This window comes from Suncus etruscus, chromosome 12, assembly GCF_024139225.1.
Source record: "Suncus etruscus isolate mSunEtr1 chromosome 12, mSunEtr1.pri.cur, whole genome shotgun sequence".
Taxonomy (NCBI): Eukaryota; Metazoa; Chordata; class Mammalia; order Eulipotyphla; family Soricidae; genus Suncus; species Suncus etruscus.
Genome location: NC_064859.1, coordinates 23,331,413 through 23,359,241, shown reverse-complemented (window position 1 = coordinate 23,359,241; position 27,829 = coordinate 23,331,413). Strand labels below are relative to the sequence as shown.

Here is a 27,829-nt window from a genome sequence, read left to right as displayed (position 1 = left end):
ATTACTTTCTTACTTTACTTTGGAATACTTTATATATATACATATATATATACATATATATATATATATATATAATTTTTAAAGTTAATTTCCCATTTTTTGTTTTTGTTTTTGTTTTGTTTTGTTTTGTTTTGGGGTCACACTTGGTGGTGCTAAAGGGTCATTTCTGGCTCTCTACTCAGAAGTTGCTACTGGCAGGCACGAGGGACCATATAGGATGCAGGGATTAAAACCTCTGTCCATTCTGGATAGGCTGCTTGCAAGGCAAAAGCCCTACAGCTGTGCTATATTTCAGGCCCTTTTGTTTGTTTTGTTTTGGGTTTGGGGCCACACAGCAGTGCTCCTGTTAGCTCTGTGCTCAGGAGTGACCCCTGGAGGTACTTAGGGGACTATGCAGTGCCAGGAATACAACAAGGGAAGGTCTTATGCAAGGCAAGTAAGTGCTTATACCCTGTGCTATCTCTTTGAATCCTAGAATATTTTTAGATTGACAGAAAAGCCATACAGCCAAGCATTCTTCCAATGCTTCTCATGCAGCTGAACATCTTGAAAACATGCCCTCAAATAATATCATGTGGATCTTAAGTATGACTTTTTTTTTGGTTTTTGGATCACACCCAGTGATGCTCAAGGGTTATTCCTGGCTATGCATTCAAAAGTTGCTCCTGACTTGAGGGACCATATGGGACCCCAGGGATTGAACCAAGGTCCGTTCTGGGTCAGCGACATGTAAGGCAAACGCCCTACCACTGTGCTATCTCTCCCACCCAAGTATGACTTTTATTTTTTAATTTCTGACCAATTTTAGAACAAATGGCCTTGCAGGTAGTGGCATTATTTGAGAACCTGCTGCACAAGTTCTTTATCACGTCAATCAGTGCCCCCCCCCTGGCATGCCCATGGTACATTTGTCAAAATGAACAAAGAGACAGACACTGCTCCACTATCTTAAAAGGAAATTGGAGATTTTATCTGGGTTCTGTGACTTTTCCCATTCATGTCCTTTCATTGTTCCAGGATCTTGTCCAGGACCTCCCATCACACTGTCCTGGTTTCCTTTCACTGTTCAATGCTTGTGCAGTGTGTTTAGTAAAGGAAAGTCATGGCCCCTGGCTAGGAAACTGCTTCCTGCAATCTTAGTACTAAGAAAAGAAGCTGGGTGTCAGCTGTAATCTTGGGGTGAAGGGGCACTACCTTCTTTCTTCACCTTTTGTATCATGCAGGGTCTATGTCAGGGCTCAGAGCATGAAAAGAGTGGTTATCATTGAATCACTCAAAAATCTTCCCTTTATCCCACTCAGAAGTACGTATGTCATCCAGGAGAACCCAAAGGGGGTGCCATTCTGGTCTAGAGCAGTGAAACCTGGTTCTAAAGTTGATGTGACTTGTCTCCTAGTGTTCTGCTGAAAAGTTAAGTTTTCAGTTTTTATCAGTCAGGTGGTTGCTATGTACTTAGCAGAGATATGAGAGAATCTCTCTCTCTCTCTCTCTCTCTCTCTCTCTCTCTCTCACACACACACACACACACACACACACACACACACACACAAGACACAGACCAGCTCTGAGCAAAGTCTCCCACAGTATGGATAGTAGGAAGAGGATATCTTTCAGCCTCTGTTCCTGCCTTAGTGCCCACCATCCGCACTGTGCACCCCACTGTGCCCTATCTAGACAGCATGCATTGCTGACCATGGCGTACCCCTGTTCCTACAGGATGTTTGAGCTCACCTGCTCGCTGCCTTTGGAGAAGGACCTGAGGATCGCCCTCTATGACTATGACCTCCTTTCTAAGGATGAGAAGATTGGGGAGACACTCATTGATCTGGAGAACAGGCTGCTATCCAAGTTTGGAGCTCGCTGTGGACTTCCACAAACCTACTGTGTGTAGGTGCACAGGGAACCTGCACATCTCCCCATTGCCCCTTGAATACGGGATTGGGCTGGCCTCACCTCAAATCATTCCCTCAGCCCATGTGGGGTCTTGTCCCTACTCCATAGACCAAGAAACAGACCTAGGGAGGTGATGACTAGTGAGGGTTGGAATAGCCTGTCTGACTTTCAGAACTTGGCTCTTTTAATCCAGTTTTTCTTAGGGGTCTTCCAAGGGCTGAGAGGGAAGGTGAAGAAAGAACTCATGTCAGGACTTATGTCAGGAGAACTCGCCTCTGGGTGGCCCTACCTTCTTTCCTGACAGCTTCAGTCTCATTAATTTTTGGGGGGGATTCTTTCCGAGTGGTGAATCTCTGCCAAGCCAGCAGATGATTTGTTGTGAGGGCCCAGACACAGTGACACTAGTGCTTGTGTTGCCAGGGACTGTCTGGGACCCTGAAAGTATAAGGGATTACTAGGGCTGCACCCAGTGATGCTCAGGGTACCAGGTGGTACCAGGGATTGAGCCACAGTTAGTTAGGGTGCATGCCAGTTGCTGTCCCATCTCCCAGTCTCTAAATCTGGACATTGGGAGCATCTGAGTTTCATCTCAATTAGCCACACCCTCCTGTCTCCAGTCTCAGTTATCCTTCTGTGCATTGGGATGTCCTATCCTGAAGAGTGACCATGCGCTCTGTTAAGGTGGAGATGGTTGGGCTGGGGAGTGTCTACAGGCCACCACATGCTTCTATTCTTGGGTGTACTCGGAGTCTATTCCTCTTGCTTTTGTGTTTGGACTGCAGCTCTGGACCCAACCAGTGGAGAGACCAGCTCCGGCCCTCACAGCTCCTGCATCTTCTGTGCCAGCAGCGGCGCCTCAAGGCCCCCATCTACAAGCCTGACCGCCTTGTATTTCAGGACAAAGAATACACAATTGGAGATATAGGTGAGCTTCCCTCAGGCCTGGACCTCTCCCTGGGCTTCTCCCACTGGGCTAGAAAGTGTGGGCTAGTGTCTCTACTGCAGCCTAGAGGGGTGGCACATGTACTCATCACTTTGAGGACCTGTGTTCTTCCTTGTGATGACATTGTGACAGTAGACATCATGGTGTGGCTGGGATCCTGGTTGAGGATATGGTAGGTTTGGGACTGAGGCCAAAGCAGGGCTGGGCCCATGGGTATGGAGGCACTGGATGCTGAATGTGAAACCATATCAGTCATGGTTGGAATCTATATACTTCACGAGTAAAGAAGAAAAGTCTCATGGCTCAAATCCAAGGGATTGGGGAGATGCGGGTCTGGGAGCAAATGCCAACATGTGAAATAATCTATATAGATTGAAAGGAAATAAAATAGGCTCAGGAAATTTCCACCATAAGCCAAGAGATACTAACAGGCAGTCCTACCAGCTGTGGAAAAAAAATTGAAAAGGATTTCTCCTTGAGACCTGGGTTCTTCTTTGGGAAGCAAAAGACAACCCCCTAAGGTGGAGAACAGGAATGGTAAGGGACCAATCCAAAAGGTGCTTCAACCCAAAGGTGCTTCCAGTTCAATGAGTGACAGCACCAACAAAGAATTATCCTGAATAGAATGAAACCCCAGACTACAACATCGGAGTTGGCTCTCAGACTTGGCTGGAGTTTGGGGTGTAGTGTAGCTTGGAGGAACAGTTTTCTTCTTGAATTACACTAGCTGCCAACTTGACCTTGATGATAACTTGAACCCCTGCTCTACTACCCCCCATCAGGCTCCTGTCCCCAAAATATGAAAAGGGGCACCGGGAAATTGTTATTTGCTGCTCATGTCTACATATCCCCAACTGTGTCCCAAACTGTATGTGTATTGGCATGAGTCCATCCCATATCCCCATTCCCTGGATCCTCTCAGATACCTTGAAAAGGTTGGCCAGACAACTGGCCTTGAATTGTTGCAGTGTCAGATCTGTGGATATTAGCAGATACTGAGGTTCTGGGAGGGGAAAAGGAGATGACTTTGACCTCCCTGACCACTCTCCCCTACCATCCTCCTCCTGTTTCAACCTATGGCTGATTCCTGCCTGGTCACCTGGCCCCACCATGACAGACCCATATTCTCCATTCCTCTTATCCATGTACCATCCTCTGTCCCAGACAACACTTGTCCCTTCCATTGTCCATGCTCCAACCTCTGTTCCTGGCCCTCCTCATCACCTCTGCTTGCCTGAGAGCTGCTTTAGCACTGGCTCAGGCCCAGGGTTATCAGTTTCTAGGACTCTAGTCAGAGAATTCGAGAGGCACAGAGACCCTACATCTGTCTGTTTGGGGGGTTGTTGAAGCTGGGTATACTGACCTGCCCAATATTATCTTGCCTATTAAAGCAACTGAGTTGGACCTAAGAAGGACAGGTGGGAGGGGACACATATATTTCCTACAGGGTCATTAACTCAACTGTTCCCCAACTTCACTACTGCTTTGGACCCAACTTCTGGGCTCTGGGAATTGGGTTTATCCCAGCACTTACCTTTTAGGGTTGTGGGAATGAAACCTATTGACATTTATGAAAAGCAGTGATGATTTCTGCTTCATACCTCTTCTTAACACCAGTAACAATTGCTCTTGTGTTGGCCATGAATAGAACAGCTCACTGACCCCAAGGGAAATAGATGTCAGAATTGGAAACAGGTCACAGAGATGGACAGGCAGGGAGTACAAGTGGAGAAAAGGAAGAAGAGCTTCCAGAAGAGACTTGGTCAAAGTGATACATTAAGGACTGAAATTTAAAGCCTGAAGTCCCAGAAAAGAGAAAATTTTAGTCAGTGTTTCTGGGCTGGGGCCTAGGTTCTTCTGAGGCCCTCAGCAATGCTCAGATGTCTTACTGAGAACTGAGACATTTTTCCTCTCTGGCACAGAGGCTGGCAGGGCCCCAAACCCACACCTGGGGCCAGTGGAGGAGCGCCTTGCCCTGCATGTGCTGCAGCAGCAGGGACTGGTTCCTGAGCATGTGGAGTCCCGGTCTCTCTACAGCCCCTTGCAACCAGATATCGAACAGGTAGGCCATGACCTTTGAGGACCCCTGCATATTCCTCTCCCACCAAGACTACAAGGACATTCAAGGAAATTTCACATTGGCCAATCCTTTCCTACTTATATCTTGTGTGGTCTTAGGCCTTGCCCCATCCTGGCTCTCTGCCCCCAACTCTATAGAGCCTGAAAAATGAGCCTGTTTTCCCCTCACCTGGTGAGAAGGGCCTGGGAGAATCCTGAATTCTCACATTTCCACACTATCACAGGATGCCCTGCCTGGTCAGTGACATCCCGGATGGTTGGTCTGTGCTGGGCTACAGCTCCTGATAGCAGAAGGACAGAGCTTCAGAGAGTGGCCCACAAAGCCCAGGACATCCCCTGTGCAGGAAAGGTCACTGGAAGCTGAGCTCAGGACAGTGTCCTGCAGAGGCCAGTGCAGTCTGACTTGTTTGCTCTTTTTGTTCTTTTGGAAATGCCCAGTGGTGCTCAGGCTCTACTCCTGATTAGTGTGTGGTCCTGATGAAACTTTTAAGCCCTTGGTTTGGTATAGGGGCAGGAGGGGAGAAAGTCTTAGGTGCTGCCTTGATGAACTGCTATGACTATGTCTCTGCTGCCAGGACTGAGAGCCCTTCCCCAACCTTCCCTTTGAGGGGGTGGCCCTAGCCACATCCCAGGAGGCACAGCAGGTGATGAATGTCATCCTGAGTGTGCACTTAGTTCAGAGACCCTGTGAAGATGGCTTTATCATGTGTCTTCTGGGAATAGAAATTCCCCCCAGATGGCAAGAGGGAAATCCTTGGTGTTCCCTGTGTAAACGTGTTCTCTGACCTTTCCAACTTTACTGTCTCATATTAACTGTTCTCTTGGCCTCAGACCCTTTTCTATCCTTTGGCATCTGACACACCCAGACTTAACTCCTATTACTGCTTGATTCTTGATCCCCAGGCTGGGCTTCAGGTCAGCAGTGGGCATCCTGTATAGGGATGCTCCCATGGGACAATGAACCTTTATTTGCCCAGATTTGTGTTCTATCTGCCTCATACCGCAGTGTCTGGCCCAGAACAAATGCTCACCAAGTGGATGTTTCTCAGAAAGGCTCCTGAGAGCCCACAGTTCTGTCTCCCCAGGGGAAGCTGCAGATGTGGATTGACCTGTTTCCAAAGGCCCTAGGACGGCCTGGACCTCCCTTCAACATCACCCCCAGGAGAGCCAAGAGGTGACTTAGCTCAGCTGTATGCTCAGTACTTGTGGGCCATGGGGGGAAAGTGGGAGGTATCGGGCAGTGAGGTGGCTGCACCTAGAGACAGATGTGGCCAAGAGGTCGCTTGGTCCAGGCTTTGGGCCACTTAGAATGCAGACCACTTGCTCCTGTGTGGGATGGCCAGGCTGGCGTTAGTCTCTTTGGGTGAGACTTCTCTTCTCACACAAGGACATGTCCTCCTGCACAGATTTTTCCTACGTTGTATAATCTGGAACACCAAGGATGTGATCCTGGACGACCTGAGCATAACAGGGGAGAAGATGAGTGACATCTACGTGAAGGGGTAGGGCCCACCCCCTCTCTCCTGCCCCTCCACTGGGGAGAGAAGTGGGAACAAGGAGGAAGGAGGCAACCTAGTTTGCTGTGGGGAGGTGGTTCTCATGCCAGGTTTGTTATTTTTGCTATCACAAAGCTAAGGGGTCATTCTAGAGAAGTCAGAATGTCCCAAGTTCAGGACATATCTGGCATGCCATGTTGAGTTTGGAGGATGCTCTTTGCTATACCAAGTTAATTTGCCTTCTTTAATACTCATCTGACTACCTTGAGGGTGTATATTGTCATGAAAACATAATTACAAATATTTTCTAAAATGTGTATTGCCTAGTTGGATGGTTGGATTTGAGGAACACAAGCAAAAGACAGATGTGCATTACCGATCTTTGGGTGGTGAAGGCAACTTTAACTGGAGGTTCATTTTCCCCTTCGACTACCTACCGGCTGAGCAAATGTGCACCATCTCTAAGAAGGTGAGTGCCTTTCCTGTTCCCAGCATAGCTGCTTCCAGAGCATTCTAATACTAGCTGGTCCCTTCACTGCTGCTTCATCACTGTTAGTCATCACCATGACTCTACTATTACCTATATTCATAACTATTGCCCTCATTACTTTCTTTGTCCCCACCATTGTCACCATCACTATTACCAGTGTCATTGTTCCATCACTGTCAATGCTGTCACTAGCATTTTCCCCATTGCTATCAATGTTACCATTTACTTTGTCCCCATAACTGCCAGTGTCACCACATCTCTGTCACTTCTTTCACTCCATCCTCACTAGCACCACCACCAGCTCACCATCAGCTGTCAGTCTTACAGTGCCACATGCTGCCCAATTTCTTACTCTGTGCAGTACCCATCCAGGCTTCTCAGCCAGAGTGCCAGTATGCCTTTCTGTCTCCAGTGCTCCTTGTTCTGTAGGTTGGTTGTTGGCCCTGAGAACTCTGGCTGCAGGCAGGGGCTTAGGGACCCTGTGTACTGGCTTTGGTCTCATCTGAATCTTCAATTCTTGACTCCTAAGATGGGAGGAAACATGTCTCCTCCATGATGGTTCCATACTGTTCTTAGAGGCCAATCCCAGAATACAGAAGAGAGGCCTCAAGAGCAGATGGAACCTCTTTGGAGCTTTTTGACCATCTGTATCCCACTTAGAACCAGTTTTTAATGTGAGGTGCTGTTCCAAATTCTCTCTCTCTCTCTCTCTCTCTCTCTCTCTCTCTCTCTCTCTCTCTCTCTCTCTCTCTCTCTCTCTCTCTCTCTCTCTCCCCCTCTTCCTCTCCCTCTCCCTCTCTCCCCCATTCCTGAAGGTATTTCAATACCAGGTCCATGAGTGGAGTGGATGAAGCCAGCTCCTATTCAAACTCCCTACTCCAAAAAAATCTATTTAATATATTGTTTTTGGATAAAGGACATATCAGATATTGAACTGATAAGAGCAAATGCTGTGCTTGATCTTAGCTAAAAGTCCTAGAAGTGATCCAAGTTCCTTCTTGAGTGGTTACATAGTATCTAACTGCAAAGCTCCTAGAATTTTTTTTCTCTAAATGGCCCATGTCCTTTTTTTCCTTCCAGTTTTCTTCACTGCATTTCCACAGGACCCTTTCAGGAGTGGTTGAACTATAGAGAAATCTGAAAGTTTCATTTGCACACTGAAAGCATCAAACAAAAGAAAATGTGCCTTAAACAAAACAAAGTGCATTCTGTCACTTAGGGAATGCTCCTTGAATCTTCCAGAAGACAGAATTTAGCAACATCCCTGGGTCTATGCAGTCCAAGAGAGCCTAGACTGTGTATAGACTTGGTCTCATTGGCCTTTCCTCAGAATATTTGTACATTACATTTTCAGAGCAAAGCAGATGCTGCATTTGTTGAGGTCACTCCATAACCATTTCTCCAAACACCATTTCTCTGCTGTGAACATGGGGGCAGTGGGACCTGGGGAAGTTGGGGTAAGGGCACTAGACATCCCATCTTTAGGGGTTCACTAAGCCCTGGGAAGGTCTGGATGTTCAAATATGCAGCAGGAAAACCCAGCACTGCGACAGGTGGAAACAAGGGCAAGGAACATTTTTAGAATCTCCTACCATGCAGGAAGAGAGAATTTCCTGGCTCTGTAGTAAGTGATAGGAAATGAGTGAAATAGATTAAAGTTAGGAACTGAGTTAAAGGAAGCCGCAGCTGCGGCTGTGGTTTGAGAATCTGAAGTGACTCCATTAGGGCAATAATGGGTGTGATTCCTTGCATGGTGGCCCCCACCCCAAAGATAGCTCAGAGACTTGGGCTGACCATGGGGGAAAATAGGCCTTAGAGGTAGAAGAAGAGCCTATGGGTGCTGTTGGGGAGGAGGTTAGAGGAGGAAGAGCACTAATGGGCTTCCAGAGAGACTCCCTAGAGTGAGAGGGAAGGGAGACAAGCCAGCAAGGAAGGTGGGTACATAGGCAAGCTGGGCTGCAGGAGAGGGAGGGAGAAACTGGCTAGACCCAGCCAGATGGAAGTGTCTCAGAGGCAGGTGGGGTGTTGGGGCACTAGGGTGCTGTCTAGGCTAAAGGCTGGGTCAGAGTTGGGGGTGGGTGAGGGTAGGGGCACCACATAGCTTCTGGCCTCTTCTGGTCCTCAACAGAGCCAGCCCTCAGTCAAGGGACCAGGGCCTCTGGCAGGCAGGCAGGCCCTCTGGGGACCCCATTAACCAGACGAGACTGTCGTAAAGCACAAGGTCTCCTTTCATCCCACTGCTTTGAACCACCGAGGGCTGTGGGCTGTCTGCTGCCTCCCCACCTGGAGTCCAGCACACCCACCAGGGCCTGCCTGCATGTCAGGCACCCACCCTGCAAATAAACAGCTAGTAAAAGGGCCCAGACCAGAAGCGTAATGAGGGACTGGGACTGAGGGCCAATCCCCAGGCTGCAGCGCCAGCCCAGCTGCTCCCACCAGGGGCTGTTTGAACCTCTGGCTCATTACTGAGCCCATAAACCCAGCAGCGGCTGGAGGCTGGCAGCCTGGCGGCCTGGGGAACTGGCCATAAAAGCGCCACCGAAGAGGAGGCACCTGCAGGAGGGCTGGGGCCTGGGAAGGGGGGTAGCTGATGACGGGGCAGGCTGGTGACCTGAGTCCTTTCAGCCACAGGACAGGATGGGCTGGCGGACCATGGTTCATGGGGCATTGGCCACACCAGCCTTTGCCTTAGGAGCTCTGGAGGGGGCGCAGGGGGAGGTGGTATCTTTGTGACCCTGGTGACCCCGCATCAGAATGGCCAGCAGGACTCCCCATGGGCTTGACCCCACTGTTTGCACTGATAGGACCGTCCTCTTTCTGCCAGTTGCCACTCAACCCCACCCTCCAGTGCAGGAGAGGACAGAGACCAGGCAGAAGCAGAGATTGGTTGGTGGGGCTGTCCCTGTCCAGTCCCTCCAGGATCTTGTGTGGTGGCTACAGCTCTGGCTACACACCTCTATCTGTACATCTGGGGCTCTTGATGTTACTAGGCTGCCCCTGAGGGGAGGAGACTGAATGGAGCCTGTGGTGTCTATCTCCTCTGTGGCATCCAGTGTGGGTTGGGACTCCAGGCTCTTCTCCAATCCTCCTCGTGCACAATCCTCTCCTACCTCCCTGCATGCCTTTGGAGGCTGCTGAGCTATGAGGTGCACTCGGTCCTTTCTTTGATTTCCTCCTCTGCAGAGACAGAGGCTCTCTGACAGCCTGTTGGACTTGAGTTCAGAGTAGCAGAGGGCTGGTACCTCAAAGTGCAACATTCATATTATTATTCGCTGTCAAATCTTGGGTACATTTTTGTGAACCGATTTTGCGGCTACACTCAGCAGTGCTCAGGACTTACTCTTAGCTCTGCCCCCTGACATCACTCTGGTGGTTCGCAGGGAACTATATGGAGTGCCAGGGATTAAATAGGACTGGGCGCATGCAAGTCAAGCACCTTATCTACTGTACTATCTCTGCCCTTGGGGACATTTCTAACTTTGTCAAGCCTTTTTTTTTGCCATCTGTAAAGTGGAGGTAAGACCCATGTTCCCAGAATTGGAAGCATCAATTAGAAGCAGCTTCCATGAAGCCAAGTGTCTGCTGCCCCAGCTGGGTCTTTGATCTTTGCCCTCTGGGCTCGAAGAGGCAGCCCACCAGCTTTTTTTTTTTTTTTAAATCTCACTTTGAGCTCACTTTCCTGTTCCTCCTTGGGACCAGGATGCTTTCTGGAGATTGGACAAGACAGAGAGCAAGATTCCAGCACGCGTGGTATTCCAGATCTGGGACAACGACAAGTTTTCCTTTGACGACTTTCTGGGTGAGCCCCACTTCTGATCTGTGCCTCTGCATATGGGAATAGTCCCAACATCCCCACTGTGTGCTTCCTTCCTGCCCTGTGGGGCTTGGGTGTCCCCAGCACTAAAGTTACCACAGAGATCACAGGGTGGTTTGTCAGCAATGGTGGCTGGACAGCCAGTCTTTGTAGGAGAGAAGCCTGGATGTGGTGCTTCTGGTCCTGGCTGTGTGCCTTGCTCTGGACAGGATGCTTGTGTCTGACTAGAAGTTGGTTGAACATGGTCAGTAGGGGGCCCAAGTCATTCTTCATTTAAATGAATCTTGGGAAGGATAAACATAGCTGTACCCCCAGTCAGTTCCCAGAAAGGCTTGTGATAGGGAGATGTGTTGGAACTTGGGGCTGGGAGGACTGGGGTCAAAGTAGGGGGCAGGGTCTCTGGGGAGAGTTGGGGGCAAAGAATGGGGCCACAGACTGTGGAAGGGTGATTAACTACAGGAAAAGCAAATGAGTGTTAACTGCTGTGCATGGAGTCGAAGAAGTCAAACATGAGAGGATGTGAGCCCCATAATTCCATGTTATGGGACATCCCAGGGAAGGCCACCAGCTCCTGACTAGGATAATGGGCCATGGTATCATGTCTCATCACATATTACATAATATCATGCACCATCATGTTATCATCACACATCATGCTTTGTCGTGTATCTTTATACATTATACACCATCAATTTTAATCATGTATCTTTAGCATAATCAGCATCATCAGGACCACTAATGGTATCATTTTAGGGATGAAGAACATTTCTAAGATCAGATAAGGGTGCTGCTTGCACAGTTCTGTGAATGTACTATATAGATCACTAACTTGTGCACTTTAAATCAGTGCACTTGTGATCACATCAATTTTTATCTCGCTACAAAGTGGTCCTGCTAGAAAGACAGGGAACCCTGGGGAGTGGGTTCTGCTTTGTTCGGTGAAGCACAGCAAACAAGTCCTGGGAACCTTATGCATAGCTTTCCTGAAGTCTGAAAAGCAGATGTTTTGGCTCTTTATGTTTTTGTGGTCTTAGAAATATTTTTCAGTCCTATCTAGAAGGTTGTATATTTCTATATTCCCACTTGTGCCTTTTTTATAGAACCATTTTTCTACTTTTGTTATCTTTTAAAAAAGATTAAAAATATTTTATTTTTATTTGCACTCCTTCCTGTAAGATATCTTTTAAAAAAGATGTCTTGGGGCTGGAGAAATAGCATGGAGGTAAGGCATTTGCCTTTCATGCAGAAGGTCATCGGTTCGAATCCCCGAGTCCCATATGGTCCCCTGTGCCTACCAGTAGCAATTTCTGAGCCTGGAGCCAGGAATAACCCCTGAGAACTGCCAGGTGTGACCCCAAAACCACAAAATAAATAAATAAATAAAAAAAATAAAATAAAATAAAAGATGTCTTTACAGGTATGTTTTCTTTTTATCCTTGTTACAACTGGAATTTTTAAATTATTTTGAAATGTCTTTCTTTCCGCTCCAACCCCTGAAATGTTATCTTTCATTATTGATCTTCAGAGATTTTATATAGTAAAGATGGATTGCAAATAACACCTTTTTTTATTTGGCCACACCCGGTGATATTCAGGGGTTACTCCGGGATATGCACTCAGAAATAGCTCCTGGCTTGAGGAGCCAAATGGGATGTCTGGGGGATCGAATGGCGGTCTGTCCTAGGCTAGCATGCACAAGGCAGAAATGCCTTACCACTTGTGCCACCACTCTGGCAAATAATACCTCCCATTTTTCAGCTGTTTTAAAAAAATGTTTTTTATGGAGTCTTTTTACTTACCAATTAAAATTACTTTGCTTTATAAAATTAATTTTTAAAAGAGACAAAAACCCATTACATATTTTAACCAAATTAGAAAATTAGTAAGTAGGCATATCTTTCATTAAGAAGATAAACTACTAAAAAACTATTTTTTAGCTCCATGTGATTTTTCTTCTTCACAATGTATTTTTAAATGACACGTTTTTCTTTTTTTGAATATAGATTACTTCTTTTTAAAAATAAGAGCTGATATTTAAAGTCTTGTAATCCAAATAATCCTGTCTTTTAGTACTATATTTTTATGCAGATCATTCCTGTTGAGATAATTTTGTATGTGTGCACGTATCTCCAGCTCTCTTAATATTGTGTTGGAATCATAGTTAAAATAAGAAAAAAATGGTCATGTATACATGAGGGATGGAGAGACTTGTGGGTGGAGAGAGAGGTTAATATTGATATGGAGCATTGGCTAAATGGTAAGAAATCACAAGCTGAGTAATGGTTGCTATAGAGGAACGAAGATAACACAAAGTTGAAGGAAGGTTAAATGTATGAGTGAAATGAAAACTAGATACAATCAATAGACACTTATAATGAGTAGTTCACATTGATTAAGAAAATGTCATGCATCTCCTTTACATGATTTTCAATGACTTCTTCAATTTAGTTGCATAAAAAAATAAACTTTGATTTTTATCTTTCACTTCATCTCTTTATTAGCTATGCCTCAAACCAACTTCCTTGTATTGTTGTGATTGGATTAAGCAAAAACCACATGAAATTTCTGTTTTAATAGGTCAAACATCATTGAATGTCAGAATTTTAATATGGTGCATCCTAATGGATAGTGTTATATGGGAAAGTAATGAATACAATGAGGGAGTAGATGAAAGACTATGAAAGATGGCTCTTTGAATAAATAAATGGGCAAATGAAAAAACTGAGGGATGAGCTACAAGGATATAGTACATCACATCTCGTAAGGGTGACCATTAAAAAACTCCTGACATAGAAAATTACCAGTGTTAGAGAGGAATTGGAAAAATTGGAACTTCTCGTGTACTACTGGGGTTAATGTGAAATGGCACAGCAACTATGAAAAGCATTTTGACTGTTTCTCTAAAAGATAAACATAGAACCACCCTCTAAACTATAGTTTTACCCTTTGATATATACACAAAAGAATTGAAAACTCAAAATTGCAAAACAGTATTTTCTGCAGCATTGTTCAAAAGGTGAAAACATCCATGTTTATCAGCAGCTCAATGGCTAAACAAAATGGGGTCTTTACATAACATGGATGATAATTTAGCCTTAGAAACAAATGATTTTCATTACAATGGAAATGAACGTTGAAAATGTTTTGATAGGTGGTATAAACCAGACACACGAGTACAATTACTGTGTGTTCCTACATCTATGAAGTCCTAGAATAGGCAAATATGTAGACACAAAAAGTAAATTTAAGGTTGAGAGAGAGATGCAAAGAGATAGAAAGACAAAGAGAGACACAAAGACAAAGAACATGGAATTACTGCCTAGACCTCTAGGCCCTAGAGGTTTGTGAATTCTATTGGAGAATGAAAAAGTTTTGGGAGTAAGTCATGATAACAGTCCACCATGGTGTGAATACAATGAATACTGCTGAGTTCCAGGCTTAAAAAATGCTTCAGAGAGCATGTATATTTTTAGATAACTTTCCATGATAAAAACAATTAAGAAGAAAACCAAAGTGATGTGTACAATGGGGAAATGATTTAGTTTGTATATAGTAAGAGGAATAGGTGAACAAATGGGAAACTGTGTTCAAGTCTAATGTAACAGGAGGATTCTGGATCTGTGGAGGTGTGAGAAGGGGTGAGTGCTCTGTGGATGAAGTAGGAGACCGTAGGAGAGGAAAAATTGGTGTATAGTTATGACCGCGACTTAGCCCCTGGGTCAAAGCAGAAGGGGCAGTGAATATATTTTTGGACATGATTCTGGGTAGCCCTTGGTTGCCTGTGGTGGAAAAAATTACCACCAAGAATCCTTCTCTGTTTTAGGCTCCTTGCAGCTGGATCTCAACCATATGCCCAAGCCAGCCAAAACAGCTGAAAAGTGCTCCTTGGACCAGCTGGATGACATTTTCCACCCTGAGTGGTTTGTGTCCCTTTTTGAACAGAAAACAGTGAAGGGCTGGTGGCCCTGTGTGGCTGAGGAGAGTGAGAAGAAGGTCCTGGCGGTGAGTCTACTCCCTGTAGCCCAGAGGTGTTCCTAAACATCCGGGAGCATTTGCACATTTCTTCTCCTCTTTCTCACCCATTTGCTTTCCAAGGCACCTCCTACTTCCCCTCCAGTGTCCTTCTAGCTATAAGCCTTCCAGCCTTCCTTACTTTGCGATGTGGATCCCAGGAAAGCCTACTTGACATGTTGAGGTTGCTACTGCAATTTGTTTTTATCTCAGTGTGAGTCACTGGTGGTACACAATGGTGTCCGCATGCTAAATGGGAAGATGCCTTGTCTCTGAGACCCATTTGCAGCCACCTCAGAGACTGTGTGAGACACAAGTCCCTCCTATGGGGCCCTGTCTCCTCCATTTGAGTAGACTTTTCTACTCAAAGCAGGGTCATGCCTCCTTATTTGAGTAGACTTGTCTAGCTGGCATAGGAGCTGAGAGTGAGCCCAGAAAGAGCTCTTTTAGCAGGGCAGTGAATTCATGACGGTTTACACCTAAAGTGACTCTTAGAATAAAATGTCTTTGCTGTCTAAGGAAAGACAACAATTCATAAGAAATTATAATACCTCCAAAGAAAAAGAAGCCGAGGTTATGTATCTACCAATCAAATAAAAATTGTTATTAAGCATGGAAAAAGTTCTCATCCACTTATTAATGACATATTATACACTGAAAAAATAGCTTTGTCAATTAAATTAAAATAAAAATTAGAGGGGCCAGAGAGATTGTACAGTGCTTGCCTTGCATCTGCTGACCATGATTCTATACCTGGAATCTTATATGCATTTATTTATTAATAAAATTAAAGCTAGATATGCTTCAAAAAATCAGAAATGCTCACTGCTACAGAAGTTGTGGAGAGACAGCCTCCTATTTACTTCTTGTGGGGAGTACTCAGGGGTTTATGGGTTAAGGAAGCCATCTGAAAATGTGTAGAGAGAGATGTGAAGATGTGTATGTACGTCCTTGGACCCTGTCAGTCTGCTTTTCCACTCTCTTCTAAAGTCAAACCCAAATCAAAATGTTTGTTTCTGGGGTGTTTATTGGTTGCAGCATCATTTATAATACCAAAGAGTTGGAAACAATCTTAATGAACTCAAATAAGCAGTTAACCAAAATCATTATGGTCAACCAACCCCACTGAATGTTCTACAGCTATTAAAAGCAAGCTTTGGACAATCCATAATTCTATAGCAGAAGACATTATCTTCCAAACTGAAGCAAGCTGCTGCCCTCTGGTTGCTTTGTGGTGGCCCACTTACCTGCACAAACATACCCACAATAATTGTGTCCACATCATGTGTGCAGGGCTGCCAACGTAGCTCCTTTATGCATTTCTGACATTGTTAAAGATTCTACAAGGAGAAGTGCTGCTTTAGGCTGAGCTCAACACTGTCATTTTCAGGAAGATAATGGAGTGGTTGTCTTGGCTTGGTTCCTCTCCAAGTCAAAGGACTGAGCCTTTATTCCTTTATTCTCTGTCCCCACAGGGCAAGCTGGAGATGACGTTGGAGATTGTTGCTGAGAGTGAGCATGAGGAGCGGCCCGCTGGCCAGGGCAGGGATGAACCCAACATGAACCCTAAGCTTGAGGACCCCAGGTCAGTGTTAGGTCTAACTTCTAATGCCTTGAGAGTCAAGGTAGGGAAGGGTGTCTAGCCATAGTTTGGGAGGATCCCACTGCATAGCCACATGGAGGCATAGCATCCATTTGACATTAAAGAGGGAAAGAGGGATGTTAGTTGTCCAGGGCCACACAGGACAAGGCAAGGCTGTCAGGCAACAAGGCTTTTCCTGGGCTGTGGCTTCTTGACTCATTTCAGAAGCAGACATAGTTAGGTAGTTGGAACTGTGTGTTAGGTGCGCCATCGCCATCTGTGGCACGTGAGTATGTAGGAAGTCTTCCCACTTCACAGATGAGACATCCTGTAGGTTAATTGAATCTGTTCCACAGAGAAGACACTGCAGGTCTCACACTGGGTCTTCTAGGAAGCCAAGCAGTCACCACTTCCTGATTTCCTGTGTCTTCAATATTACTTGATCTTACTGTGTTTATTTGTTATTTGGAACCTCTCTTCTCACCCACCCACCTAGACTGAAAGGCCATTTTCAGCTGTGCTCCTAAGCCACCTATGGGAGTTCAATGCTGAACTTATTGCCACAATGCTGGTTGAACCCCACCCCTACCCCCACACACACACCAGAGTCACACCTAAAACCTCAGGGGCCATGCATGTTGGGATGTGACCCTGCAGTATCTCCCTTGCTCTAACTCCCTGTGAACCTCACAGGAAGTTTTGAGGTTCTTGTGAGAAAAAAAAAAAGAAATTTTTCTCTGGGTTTACTGGGTCTCCCTCTCACCAGCCTTCCCTGATGATGGTCAGGACATGTGTTTAGCCAGGCATTGCCTTTTCTGGGACATCCCCTGTGCATCTCTCACTACAATGAAGTCCTAGGGTCCAGAGGGGTGAGGCAGAGACAGTGGCCTGGCTTAGAGGATGAGGACCAGGCTGGTGAAGATGTAGAGAGCTTGGCAACACAGGGTTTATTATAGGACAGGAGGAAAGGGGAACGTGGCCACAAAGAGTCCTGTTTTAGATTGTGACAGGGGGCAGGTTGCAAATAAGGCAGATCCTGAGCGATCACTAGGGGGTCATTGCCTGGCTTGGAGAAAGCAGTAGGGTTGGAGGAGGTGTTGGTCCTGTTAACCTCAGGAATCTCATTCCAGGCGGCCTGATACCTCCTTCCTCTGGTTCACATCCCCTTACAAGACCATGAAGTTTATCCTATGGCGGCGCTTTCGGTGTGCCATTATCCTCTTCATCATCCTCTTCATCCTGCTGCTGTTCTTGGGCATCTTTGTCTATGCCTTCCCGGTAAGCAGGCCTGAGGGGAGGTGCGGGTACAGTTTTGGAGGAGTCCCAGAACTAATGAGGGAGAGAGAGCCCTGTTGGGGAGCGATTAATCCAGTGAAGGGGATGAGAGAGTGAAAGTGAGAGAGAGAAAGAGAGTGAGAGAGATGGGGAGATGGAGAGAAAAAATAGGAGAGGAAAAGAGGGAGAGGGAGGAAGAGAAGAAGGAGGAGGAGGAAGAGGAAGGAAGGTAGGATGATGGGAGAAAGAAAGAAAGAAAGAAAGAGAGAGAGAGAAAGAAAGAAAGAAAGAAAGAGGAAGAAAAAGGAAGGAAGGAAGGAAGGAAGGAAAGAAGGAAGGAAGGAAGGAAGGAAGGAAGAGAGGAAAAGGAAGGAAGGAAGGAAGGATAATTTGAGAGCTCTCTCAGCCTGCTGTCCTCAGCCAGCCTCTGGAATGTTCAAGAATTGGCAGAAAATGAGGCCCTATGGATCCGGTTTCAGGGCAACCTTCTAGAAGTAGTGTATGGACATCAACCATAGTTGCAAGAGACCGTTCTAAAAGGGCTGTGTTGACATAGGCTGGGGTTTCAGGGGGAATCTATTAGAAAGGGTATATGGACATGGACTGGGTTGTAGTGGAAACTTCTAGAAGGGATGTGTAGAACTCATTTGGAAGGGAAGATGCAGTGATAGAGTGAAAAGGCCCTCTGTGAGGATGAAACCTCCCAAGATCTAGAGAATGGAGCCCATGAGACACACTCAGTGCTTATGAGGTAGATCTTGCTCCTGGCAGTGGGGTGGACATAGGGAACCTGGGGAGCAGATTTAGGCAGCAGGAGTCTTATGTGGCACTGCACCTTGGGATCCCTTTGGCCCCTTGGCAAGAATTGCAGGGCTATATTAGTGAGCTCTGTTGCCCTGTCCCTTGCTCCATGGCACTCCCTCAGGGAGGTTCCAGTACCCTGTTCCCTGTCTGTGCTCCCCTAGGGTTCTCATGAGATGGACATCTCTATCTCAGTGACTCTGGAACTTCAAACGCAGGCAAAACCTTCATTTTGAATGGTCTGTGTCATTTAAAAATTTTAAAAATATTTTAAACTGATACAAAAAATGAAAATGATGTAACATTGGTTTACAGGGGTGTAAAAGATCTCTCTTATGGGTATTCACATGTCCACTTCTAAATTACTAATAACTCCCACTACAGTGGGTCACCCTGATTGTAATGACAAGGAGACAGGTGTCCCATCTGGAATTTTAGCTACTTAGTCCTGGTTGACACCAGGTTGCTGGCCAAGTGCTCTGTCACCATGACCTGGTAACCTGGACCTGTGATCTCTGCCTGGTGAGTCCCTAGGAAAAGAAGAAAGAGGATAAGGGAGGGGTACACTTCTCTCACAGGACCACTGAGGCCTGTGCCTACAGAATATACCCTCTCTGAGGAGCTGGCCAAGGCCATCAGAGGCTGGCAGAGAGGAAGGGAAGATTCCTGGTTACCTCCCATCTATGCTCCTGCATTCCTGGGGGCAGTAGATATGTTGGCTAATGGCTCTGATCAGAGCCCCTCCCCTGTCCCTTGGGCTACCAACAGTGGCATCTACCACCTTCAAGTCCTTTGATAGTACACCCATGCTTTTTCTCTCTGGGCATCAGCCTGTGGATGAGTGCTTCAAAGAAGGGTAAGGAATAAGGGTGCCATATGGCTGTGTTTACTCGCAGGCAGGCTGGGCAAATCTTGATCCCTCCAGCCAGATGGCTTGGTCACCTGGTGCTGTGTGGGCAGGGATGTTCCCAGGGTTGGTGACCATTTACCTGACATAGGGTCTTAAGGACAGAAGGCCTGGGGGAGAGGGTCTTGGGCTGGACTGTTCCCCTCCCAAACTCCTCATCCGCTGAAAAATTCCCCTGGGAGGGGTGGAGGGTGCCTGTCTGAGTGCTCTGGGCTCCCCTCAGAGGCAGCCGGGAGCAGAGCCAGCATGGGGAGGCAGCAGGGATCTGGCGGAGAAGGAGCGGCCGCTTTGTTTCCAGACGGCGCTGGGGAACATACTGTACCAATTAGGAGTCCTGTGTTGTGTTGTATGTGTTTTCATGGTTTCTTTTGAGGGGGGAGGAGAAGGGTGGGGAGATTCCTGTCGGTCCCGCAACAGCCAGTGCTTAATCAGGGGTGACCCATCTCTAGTGTTGGCCTCTGTTGGGGTCCTCCTTGAATATCTTACCCTACCCTCTCTCTTCCAAGGAATAGGTGTGTGTTTGTGTGAGTGAGTGAGTGTGTGTGTGTGTGTGTGTGTGTGTGTGTGTGTGTGTGTGTGTGGTAGAGGGGTTGGGGATTATCTTCAGGAGATGGGGCCTTGATTTTAGACTACCTGTCTGATAGTGGAGGCTGTCTGTCTGATGGAAGAGGTTACAGAGCCTGGGTAGGAGAAATTCTCATGCAGCAAGATGGAGGGTTGGGTGGGCCCTGGATTGGTAGGGGGAAAGATCTGGAAATTAGGCAGCTATAGTTCCTGGAGGGTAGGTGGAGGTCTACTCACTGAGGGCAGGAGCACAGTATGTGGGCATGTTGGCAGGGACTAGGTGAGAGGGACTTCCTATCCAGGGAGCTCTCCCTAATGCTTCCTAATGTCCTCTATCCTCAGAACTATGCTGCCATGAAGCTGGTAAAACCCTTCAGCTGAAGACTCGCTGCTTTGGACCAGCTGCCTCCTGTGCCCAAGCTCCCCCAGGTCTCCAGGCTTGAATGTCCTGCTGGGGGTGGATGTAGGTGCTCCAGAAGTCACCACATGACCACATTTTTCTCCTCCCCAGCCCAACCCTTTTGAAGTCACTGTATGTATTTCAGTATAAAAGAGCTGGAACAGAGTGGAGTGTGTGTCTGTACTACCTGAACACTGCCTAGGCCCTGGCTCTTCACTGCTCTCTGGACTCAGGCTAAGACCTGCCTCCTTCCCACTTGATTGGCAGAACTGGGGTGATTGTCCTGAGTCTGAATCATTTTCTCTCCAGTAGGGTTTCAGGCTGGGGGTGGTCCTCAGAGCACAGTTGTACATAGTGTCTGTGAACCAGGTGGCCAGTTCTGAGAGTCTACCTAGGATGACGGGGAAGTTCTTCTGGGAAAGCTGGTCTGGAATCATCCTCCTGCTGGTGTTTGTTGTGGCCTTATTGTTAACTCAGAGAACAGGAAGGTGTGGGACTGTCACTGCTGGGGTGCTGAAAGTTTTAGCGGTTAGGGAAACTGAGACTTGGAAGGAAAAGAACAGGAAGCCACTGAGGAAGCAAAGCTCAATGGCATAAAATCGAATATGAGATCATGAATGGAAATAGTTTTCAGCAATGGAGGGAAGGTGCTTTCTTGCATTTTTTCTTTCTGGTACAATCAGGCAGGAGGAAGGCAACTATCGTCAGCTGGACCCAACACATCTGGGAGAACATTGTGGCTCAGATATATTTTTTTTAATATTTATTTATTTATTTAGACTACTTTGTGTCACAGGTAATGGAAAACCTCAGAGCAGTGAAGGGAACTTAACAGCTTTACAGAAATGAAACAGTAGATGGACTAGTTTCAGGCAAGGGCTGAGTCATCTTCTCTGCTGTCATTGGGAATAGTGCTCCCCTCTGCACTGTCCTCTCTCGCTGGCCTCAGTCTGAAAATGGCTCCAATCTTTAGGCTGGGTTGAAGTGGGTTGAATATTTGAGGAGGTGAGTGTATGGTGACTACAGGATCTGTCATTATAGATGGTGAAGAACAATAGCTGAAGATGATGTATAACCAGTTACAAGGGGCCTTTTTAGAAGGCTGGTTCCATGGCCAACTGAGTGAGAGATGAAAGTTGGGGCAGGAGTGATGCATTTATTCTTCTTGCCTTTTGCTTACTTATTAAAGAAACATACAAGTAAATATAGAGAGGCCCATCTGTGTACCAGATTTGGTGGTAGGCTCTAGAAATCTTCCATGATGGAGTAGGAGAGAGAAACAGGATAATACCCAATTTAGGGTTGAGAGCAGATGTTAGAAATGGATAGTGGGAAGAGAGGTACATGGATAGGCCATAATAAAGAATTGAATAAAAGCTCTATTGGAGGGAGAAAGGAAGTTTTCCCTGCTAGGTCACATTTAGTAATGTTTAATGAGATATTTTTGATCATAGTTGGAATAGGGTAAGGTGCTACTGGTATTCAGTAATGTTAAACAACTTTCAACACATAAGAAGTTCCAAATGCCTCCCCATCTCCCCAACTTTTTATTCAGTCTGAAAATTTGATAATGCTGCTTTTGAGAAATAAAAAGATTACTCACAAAGCTGAAGGCTTATATATATGGAGCAATTAAAGGCTCAGGTTTGCAGGCACAGGAGACAATGGAATGAGAGGACACAGAGCCCAAATGACTCCCAATTGTCTGGTATATGGTAAAAGGTAGAACCTTTTGTGAAATCAACTTTGAACAAGGAAGGTCAGACATGTTTAGGGTGTTGTCAAAATAGCTTTTTTTTTTTTAACACAAAAATCTCTTCTCGCGTCATTTTATAAAGTTTCTCACTTGCTGTTTCCAGGTTATCATCTCATATTCCCTCCTGACCGCTGAGTTCTGGCTGACTCTGGGTCACCTCCAGTAGTCATTCTTTTACTTTTCTGTTTTGCAGAAACAAAAGACTTCTCTGAAGCTCCAGGGAAATGTGTGCCACTTGACTAAATCAATCACAAGGAAGCCATTCTGGGCAGGATTGATTTAGGAAGAGAATCTTGATGTGTTTATGCACAATGGATGTAAAAGAACTAGGACGGGTGGGGAATCTGGAGAATATTTTTTTTTTGTTTTTTTTTTTGTTTTGTTTTTTGGTTTTTGGGTCACACCCGGCTGTGCTCAGGAGTTACTCCTGGCTGTCTGCTCAGAAATAGCTCCTGGCAGGCACGGGGGACCATATGGGACACCGGGATTCGAACCAACTACCTTTGGTCCTGGATGGGCTGCTTGCAAGGCAAACACCGCTGTGCTATCTCTCCGGGCCCTGGAGAATATTTTTTAATATAACATACTTTATTCAAAAACCATGTATCACATAGTTGACATAGTTGATCAGAGTACATTTGTTTCCAGGTAAGGGAAAACAAACTTATTAAAAAAGAAAAGACAGAAAGAAGAAAAAGAAGAAAGAAGAATAAACAAGTACAGCAACAAGAAAACTTGTAAAAATTATCATATCTTGCAATGAGGTCATTAAGTCACTGTCAGAGGTTTAGTAAGCTCTTGTTGCTAGTTGATTCTTCTGTTACTTTTTTTGTTTCCAAACATTTAGGTACACCACATTGGTATCTAAATTGGTATGGTCCACGAACAACTTAATAACAATAGAAAAGTATAATATGAAACCATGGTATTTAAAGAAATAATTTTTAAAAATCTAAAAAAATAAGGAGTTGTCATACAGCCATATGGTTCAGGAACTCCAAGCATTATTGATGAAACGGTGGCTTTTATGGGGTGTGTTTTCAGCTGCCATGACTTCATAAAGTATGAGAATGTGGGGGCAAGGTTGCCTTCACTCACTCCAAAAAAGTCCTGGGGATGCCAGCCCAAACACCTGCACATCTGGAGTTTTGGTCATATTGGTATCTCTGCAGAGAGCTATAGATGAATGGTGAGACAGGGTTATTGGTGAAGCAATGATTGTGGGTGATGGATGCAGCAGGTGTGGCTTCAGCAGGGTGGGAATTTTACCTGCCCTCTTCTCCTGAGATTGCCAGCTTTTAGCTGCATAGTTGGTATACTTAGGATTTTTTACAGTTTGGTTTACATCTCTTTCAAGAAGAGAGTGAGTCTGCTGGATGCAGACATGGCGACTATGTTTATTTGCTCTCTTTTTTAAAATAAATATTTTTTTTAATTATGTGAGATACAGATTTACAAAGTTGTTCATGATTGAGTTTCAGTCATGCAATTTCAGTCATTCTTCACCAGTGCACATTTCCTACCACCAATGTCCCTAATTTTTCTCCTGCTCTCCCCTCATCTTCCCCTTGCCTGTCTCTATGGCAGACATTTTTTTCTTCTCTCTTTTTACTTTTAGTTACTGTGGTTTGCAATATCATTACTGAAAGTGTATCATGCATATCACTTTATCTCCTTTCAACACCCAGTTCTTATTTAGAGTGATCATTTCCAACTAGCATTGTCATTGTGGTCCCTTCTCTGCCCTAATTGCACTCCTCCATTATTTGTGGCAAGTTTCCTACCATGAACTGATCTGGAGAAGAATTTATTTTGAATAACGAAGACCACACAAGGAGACACATTTGTTTTCTGCCTTTAACCCTTGGAAAACATCATGTTGGGTGCCATGCCGCCATCTTGTCATCATGAGGGGCCCAGCCATGGCTTAAGGCACACAGGAAGGCAGAATCTGATTCTCCCTGAAGCAGACCCAGAATGAACCAACTCTGGAGCAGCCCTCCCTCCAGATGCCTTGTTAAGTGGGATCATAAATTCCTTATTGTTGAAGCCATCTTGGGTTGGGTAGTGTGTTCCCCACAACTCAAAGCATCCTCACTGGCAAATTTCCTTTTGCTTCCTGAAGACTACTTTTACAGCAGTTGCAATAACCAGGACCAGCTCGTATAGGCACCACATCTAAGACCCCGTAAAGTTATTATTTATTATAACAATTTTCCCACAGGTGGCAGTAAAGTGTTTTGTTCTCATAAAATCAGCATTACAGTAGTTTTCTGATGGAAGTGAACTACCTGGAGAAAGAGACACCTTTTTTCTAGTTCATGCTACCCCCTTCATGCACCCCCACCCCCACCCCTGCCCAGCCTTGGAGCATTAACCAGAGAATGTTTTCCTTCTGCGTCTCAGCTATAGCTGCAATCACGTGTCTGCTCTGGGCCATCCATCAATTCACCTTCACAACACCACAATCATCTACTTGCTCTCTTCTCTCCCATGTTGTTTCTTCCTGCATACTGTAGTGTTCCCAGCACTTTGGCCCTCTGTCCTTACCACAGGGTACCCGGCCCTCCTATGCCCTTCTCATTCCCAGTGGATCTCATGATCCCTGCTTACAGCAGCTTCTCTGCTCTGTGCTCTTGATACATTACCCCTCAGAGTGACTCACAAATATCACAAACTCCAAACCACATCTTCATTCTCCACCTCCTCAAAATTCACTCCTGCTCTGTTGCTTCCTCTATCCACCTATTTACTGTATTTGGATGTGGTTGGAGAAATCCTAGAGGTCTCCTTCTGCTCTCCTATTAAAAAACTCTTAGACACTGCAGACTCGGAGTTCTGGCCCTCTGAGGAAAGTAGTGTACACTTTATACCTCAATAGGACAGTATCAGTGAACCCTCAGGGGTGCTGCATCCTCTTAGCTCCTCATTTCTGGTTAAACCAGCTGCCAAATCATTCTTGAGAAAGCAGAGTGGTCATCTTCACTGGTACAGTGCTCTCTCTCTTCCCTACCCCACGCTGACACCCCTTCATTACCTGTAGCCTGGCTTTCTGCTTTGTAGCAATCCAACTCTTGGTATCCTTGGTCTTTGCCTATTGCCAAGGTTCCTGGGTTTCCTCTTATCTGCCAGGTGCTCTGACACTCGGCAGTCTGCCTGCCCACCCCTAGGACCAACCATCACTTTCTTCACAGAGGGGAATTTATTGCAAGGTTTCACTGCAAGTGTGTGTTCAATAACCAGGCCCTCAGAGTAATTTCAAATAGGACTTTTATGTTAGGAAATTTAGTTCCGTCTACATTTGAGACCCACTGTTGCCACAAGATGGAGAAAGCTCTCACCAGTCAAAAAATGGTTCATAAAACTTAATGTGCTTTTCCCATCTGGAATACTTACTTCTTTGCCTTTCTTTCTCATGGAATTAGGTGTAAACTGGTTGTATGTGTACTTCTCCCCCATTTTCTGTGTCTTTTTCAGCCCTAAGTGGACTATCCACAAGGAGAGCCAGGAGGTTGGACAGACAGAAGGGGCTCTAAGAATAACTTGGGCCTGCCCCAGCCCTCCACCCCCATAATTTGTGCCCCTCCTTCCCAGGAATGCAAACTTGTCTCAATCCTCTCCATGTGTTTCATAAAGGTAGGATTATGGGATTTCCAGAGGAGCCAGGTGGGCACCCCTGGTTGTGACATGAGATAGCCCCGGAAATGTTTTGGCCATATGAAAGTAAACAAGGCAAAAACCACCATAGGTCCTCAAAATGGTAGCTGAGAACCTAAGAAGTGCAGGGATTTTTTTTTCCTCTGTCATCCTCATCATGTGCCTTCCCCAGAGATACCAGGGGCAGCTGCCCTTCTCTTGGCCTGGCTCAGTAGTGTGGATTTCATGCTACTTTTTTTTTTGCCTTTGTCTTTGGTCTCAATTTATCATGGGGTAAGTCTGACTGTGTGAGTTGTACATGACTGTGAATGTGTGTGTATTGAGTTTGATGGTGTGATTATAATAGTGTGTTCATGTGTGACAAATAAGATAGAGGTAGACCGAAATAGATAGACAGCAAGGAACAGAAGTGACATAGGAAAAACTAAGTGGGACAGCGAAGCTGCTGTGGGATGGGAGAATAGTTGAATGACAGGAGAGCAAGAAGGAGAGGGCATGGGGAGAGACAGAGTTACTCCCTTATGTGGTTTATGCTGGTATTGTGCCCCCTCTGATGTCATCACTGTCTGAGGTCTCAGGGAAGCCTCTGATCGGTATCTCCCTGAAAATACAAACAATGAACTACCCTGATGCCATATCCCCAAAGGAGATGCCGGACTCACCTTGAAACGGAGGAGGGAGCAGATCTTTGAGGCTAAAAGGAACTGGTGTCCTCTCTGAGGGCTTCCAGCCTGGTGTGTCCTGATCGTAGATAGTTTTACTAAAACCTGTGGCCAGAAGATAAATAACTTGACCTGGTACTGCATGTGGTCCTTGAAAAATTACCAGCATCTACTAAGGCAGTGACCCTTGGCTAGTAAATAACCCCGCTGAACATGGACAGCTATGGCTGATGCCTGTTCAGGACACAGATTCCCTTCCTGTATCTGCCCTGGTGGTTCCAGGATGCGCCTGCAAAATCCCTTGGCAGCATGATTGATGTTGTCCACCCCCCAATGTTGAGCTTACCCTCCCCATCTCCTGAGGCACAATGCCTAATGCTTCATCAGTGCTGGATTCTTTCTGCCTACAGATGTTAGGGGTAGCAAAAAGGGAAAAAAAAGCAGGGACAGGGTGGCAGTGAGAGCAGAGGTGACCCCACTTCTTCACCCAGAAAGCTGAGCTTACTGCACTCTGGATACATAAGGGAGTAAGGGAAGCCAGGCGGCTGCAGTGGCATCCTGACTCAGCCATATTTGTGGTTCCCTCTAGCTAACAGAAAGGTCTTGAGGACTCCAGGAAGGCCTGGTGGCCCCACAAATGATCTTTAGGTATTCTGGGTGGAAGTTACCTACAGATGGGTTCAATGAGGATCCCTGCTGGCCAGCATGCTACTGAGCCCTTCCCAAAGGCAGACCCTATGTGGCAGCTGTCACCTGCAGCCATGTTCAGATCCTGAGACAGCAAAGTCCCTCAGAGCAGTGACAGTCCTGGGACCCCCTGCAAGCAATGTGTTCTCAGAGTTCTGCCAGGGTACAGGCTGTGTGTGCAGGCACACACACATGAATGTAAGTGTCCATGCATGTTTCTACGCATGCATGTGCCTGCAGATATTTGCACATGTGCGTTTGTATGCACATGTGTTGGTGTCTGTGCGTGCTTGTGTGTTTCACACTGTGAGCCAAAAGATACTCGGCAAGCCTCTGCAGAAGGGAGTGTGTGACTGTAGCCATCAGCAGGGAGAAATGAATACCAGACATGTAAAGGGTATTTTTTCTTCATTCTCAGCCCTACTGCAAATTCAATTATGACTCTCTGCCAGCTACTGAGGAGAGGGGATGAGGAAGTACGTGGCGGAGCCTGGAAAATGGAGTAGGGTAGGGGACCCTTCATGAGTGATCCACACCCTCATTCCCCTCTCCTGTTGTCTGCGCTCCAGGAAAGAGTTTCAGTCCCTCCCAGGCTCCCCACAGCACTTGTAATGGGGGGCCCTGGCAGGCGGCTTGGAGAACGTGGAGCTAAGGAAAGATGGAGCTTTCCATGAGCCCTGCTCAGAAATGAATGACAGGAGGGTCATGGAATCAGAGCAGACAAGCAATGGGCACCACCACCACCCATGGGATGACTGATTCTGAGCCTGACAAGCCCCTTTGGGAGAAGAGTGGGGGGTCTCAGCCTCAAT

General features: G+C 46.1%; 1 protein-coding gene and 1 non-coding gene across 4 annotated transcripts in view; one reads left to right on the top strand and one right to left on the bottom strand.

Moving 5' to 3' along the window:
* Positions 1–20,420, top strand: part of DYSF (dysferlin) — a 226,636-nt gene extending 206,216 nt beyond the window's left edge. For all 3 annotated transcript variants that reach the window (XM_049785137.1, XM_049785135.1, XM_049785136.1), the window contains 11 exons: positions 1,717–1,887; positions 2,676–2,818; positions 4,759–4,898; positions 6,001–6,089; positions 6,322–6,417; positions 6,739–6,880; positions 10,601–10,700; positions 14,539–14,717; positions 16,202–16,311; positions 17,439–17,586; positions 20,198–20,420. In XM_049785137.1, coding sequence (XP_049641094.1) covers positions 1,717–1,887; positions 2,676–2,818; positions 4,759–4,898; positions 6,001–6,089; positions 6,322–6,417; positions 6,739–6,880; positions 10,601–10,700; positions 14,539–14,717; positions 16,202–16,311; positions 17,439–17,586; positions 20,198–20,236 — 1,357 coding nt within the window. In that variant the 3' untranslated portion in view covers positions 20,237–20,420. The remainder of the gene's footprint in view (positions 1–1,716; positions 1,888–2,675; positions 2,819–4,758; positions 4,899–6,000; positions 6,090–6,321; positions 6,418–6,738; positions 6,881–10,600; positions 10,701–14,538; positions 14,718–16,201; positions 16,312–17,438; positions 17,587–20,197) is intronic.
* On the bottom strand, positions 7,695–7,887 carry LOC126024969 (U2 spliceosomal RNA). The gene has a single exon (XR_007501034.1). It is a non-coding gene; the product is annotated as a U2 spliceosomal RNA (small nuclear RNA).
* Positions 20,421–27,829: the final 7,409 nt, after the last annotated feature.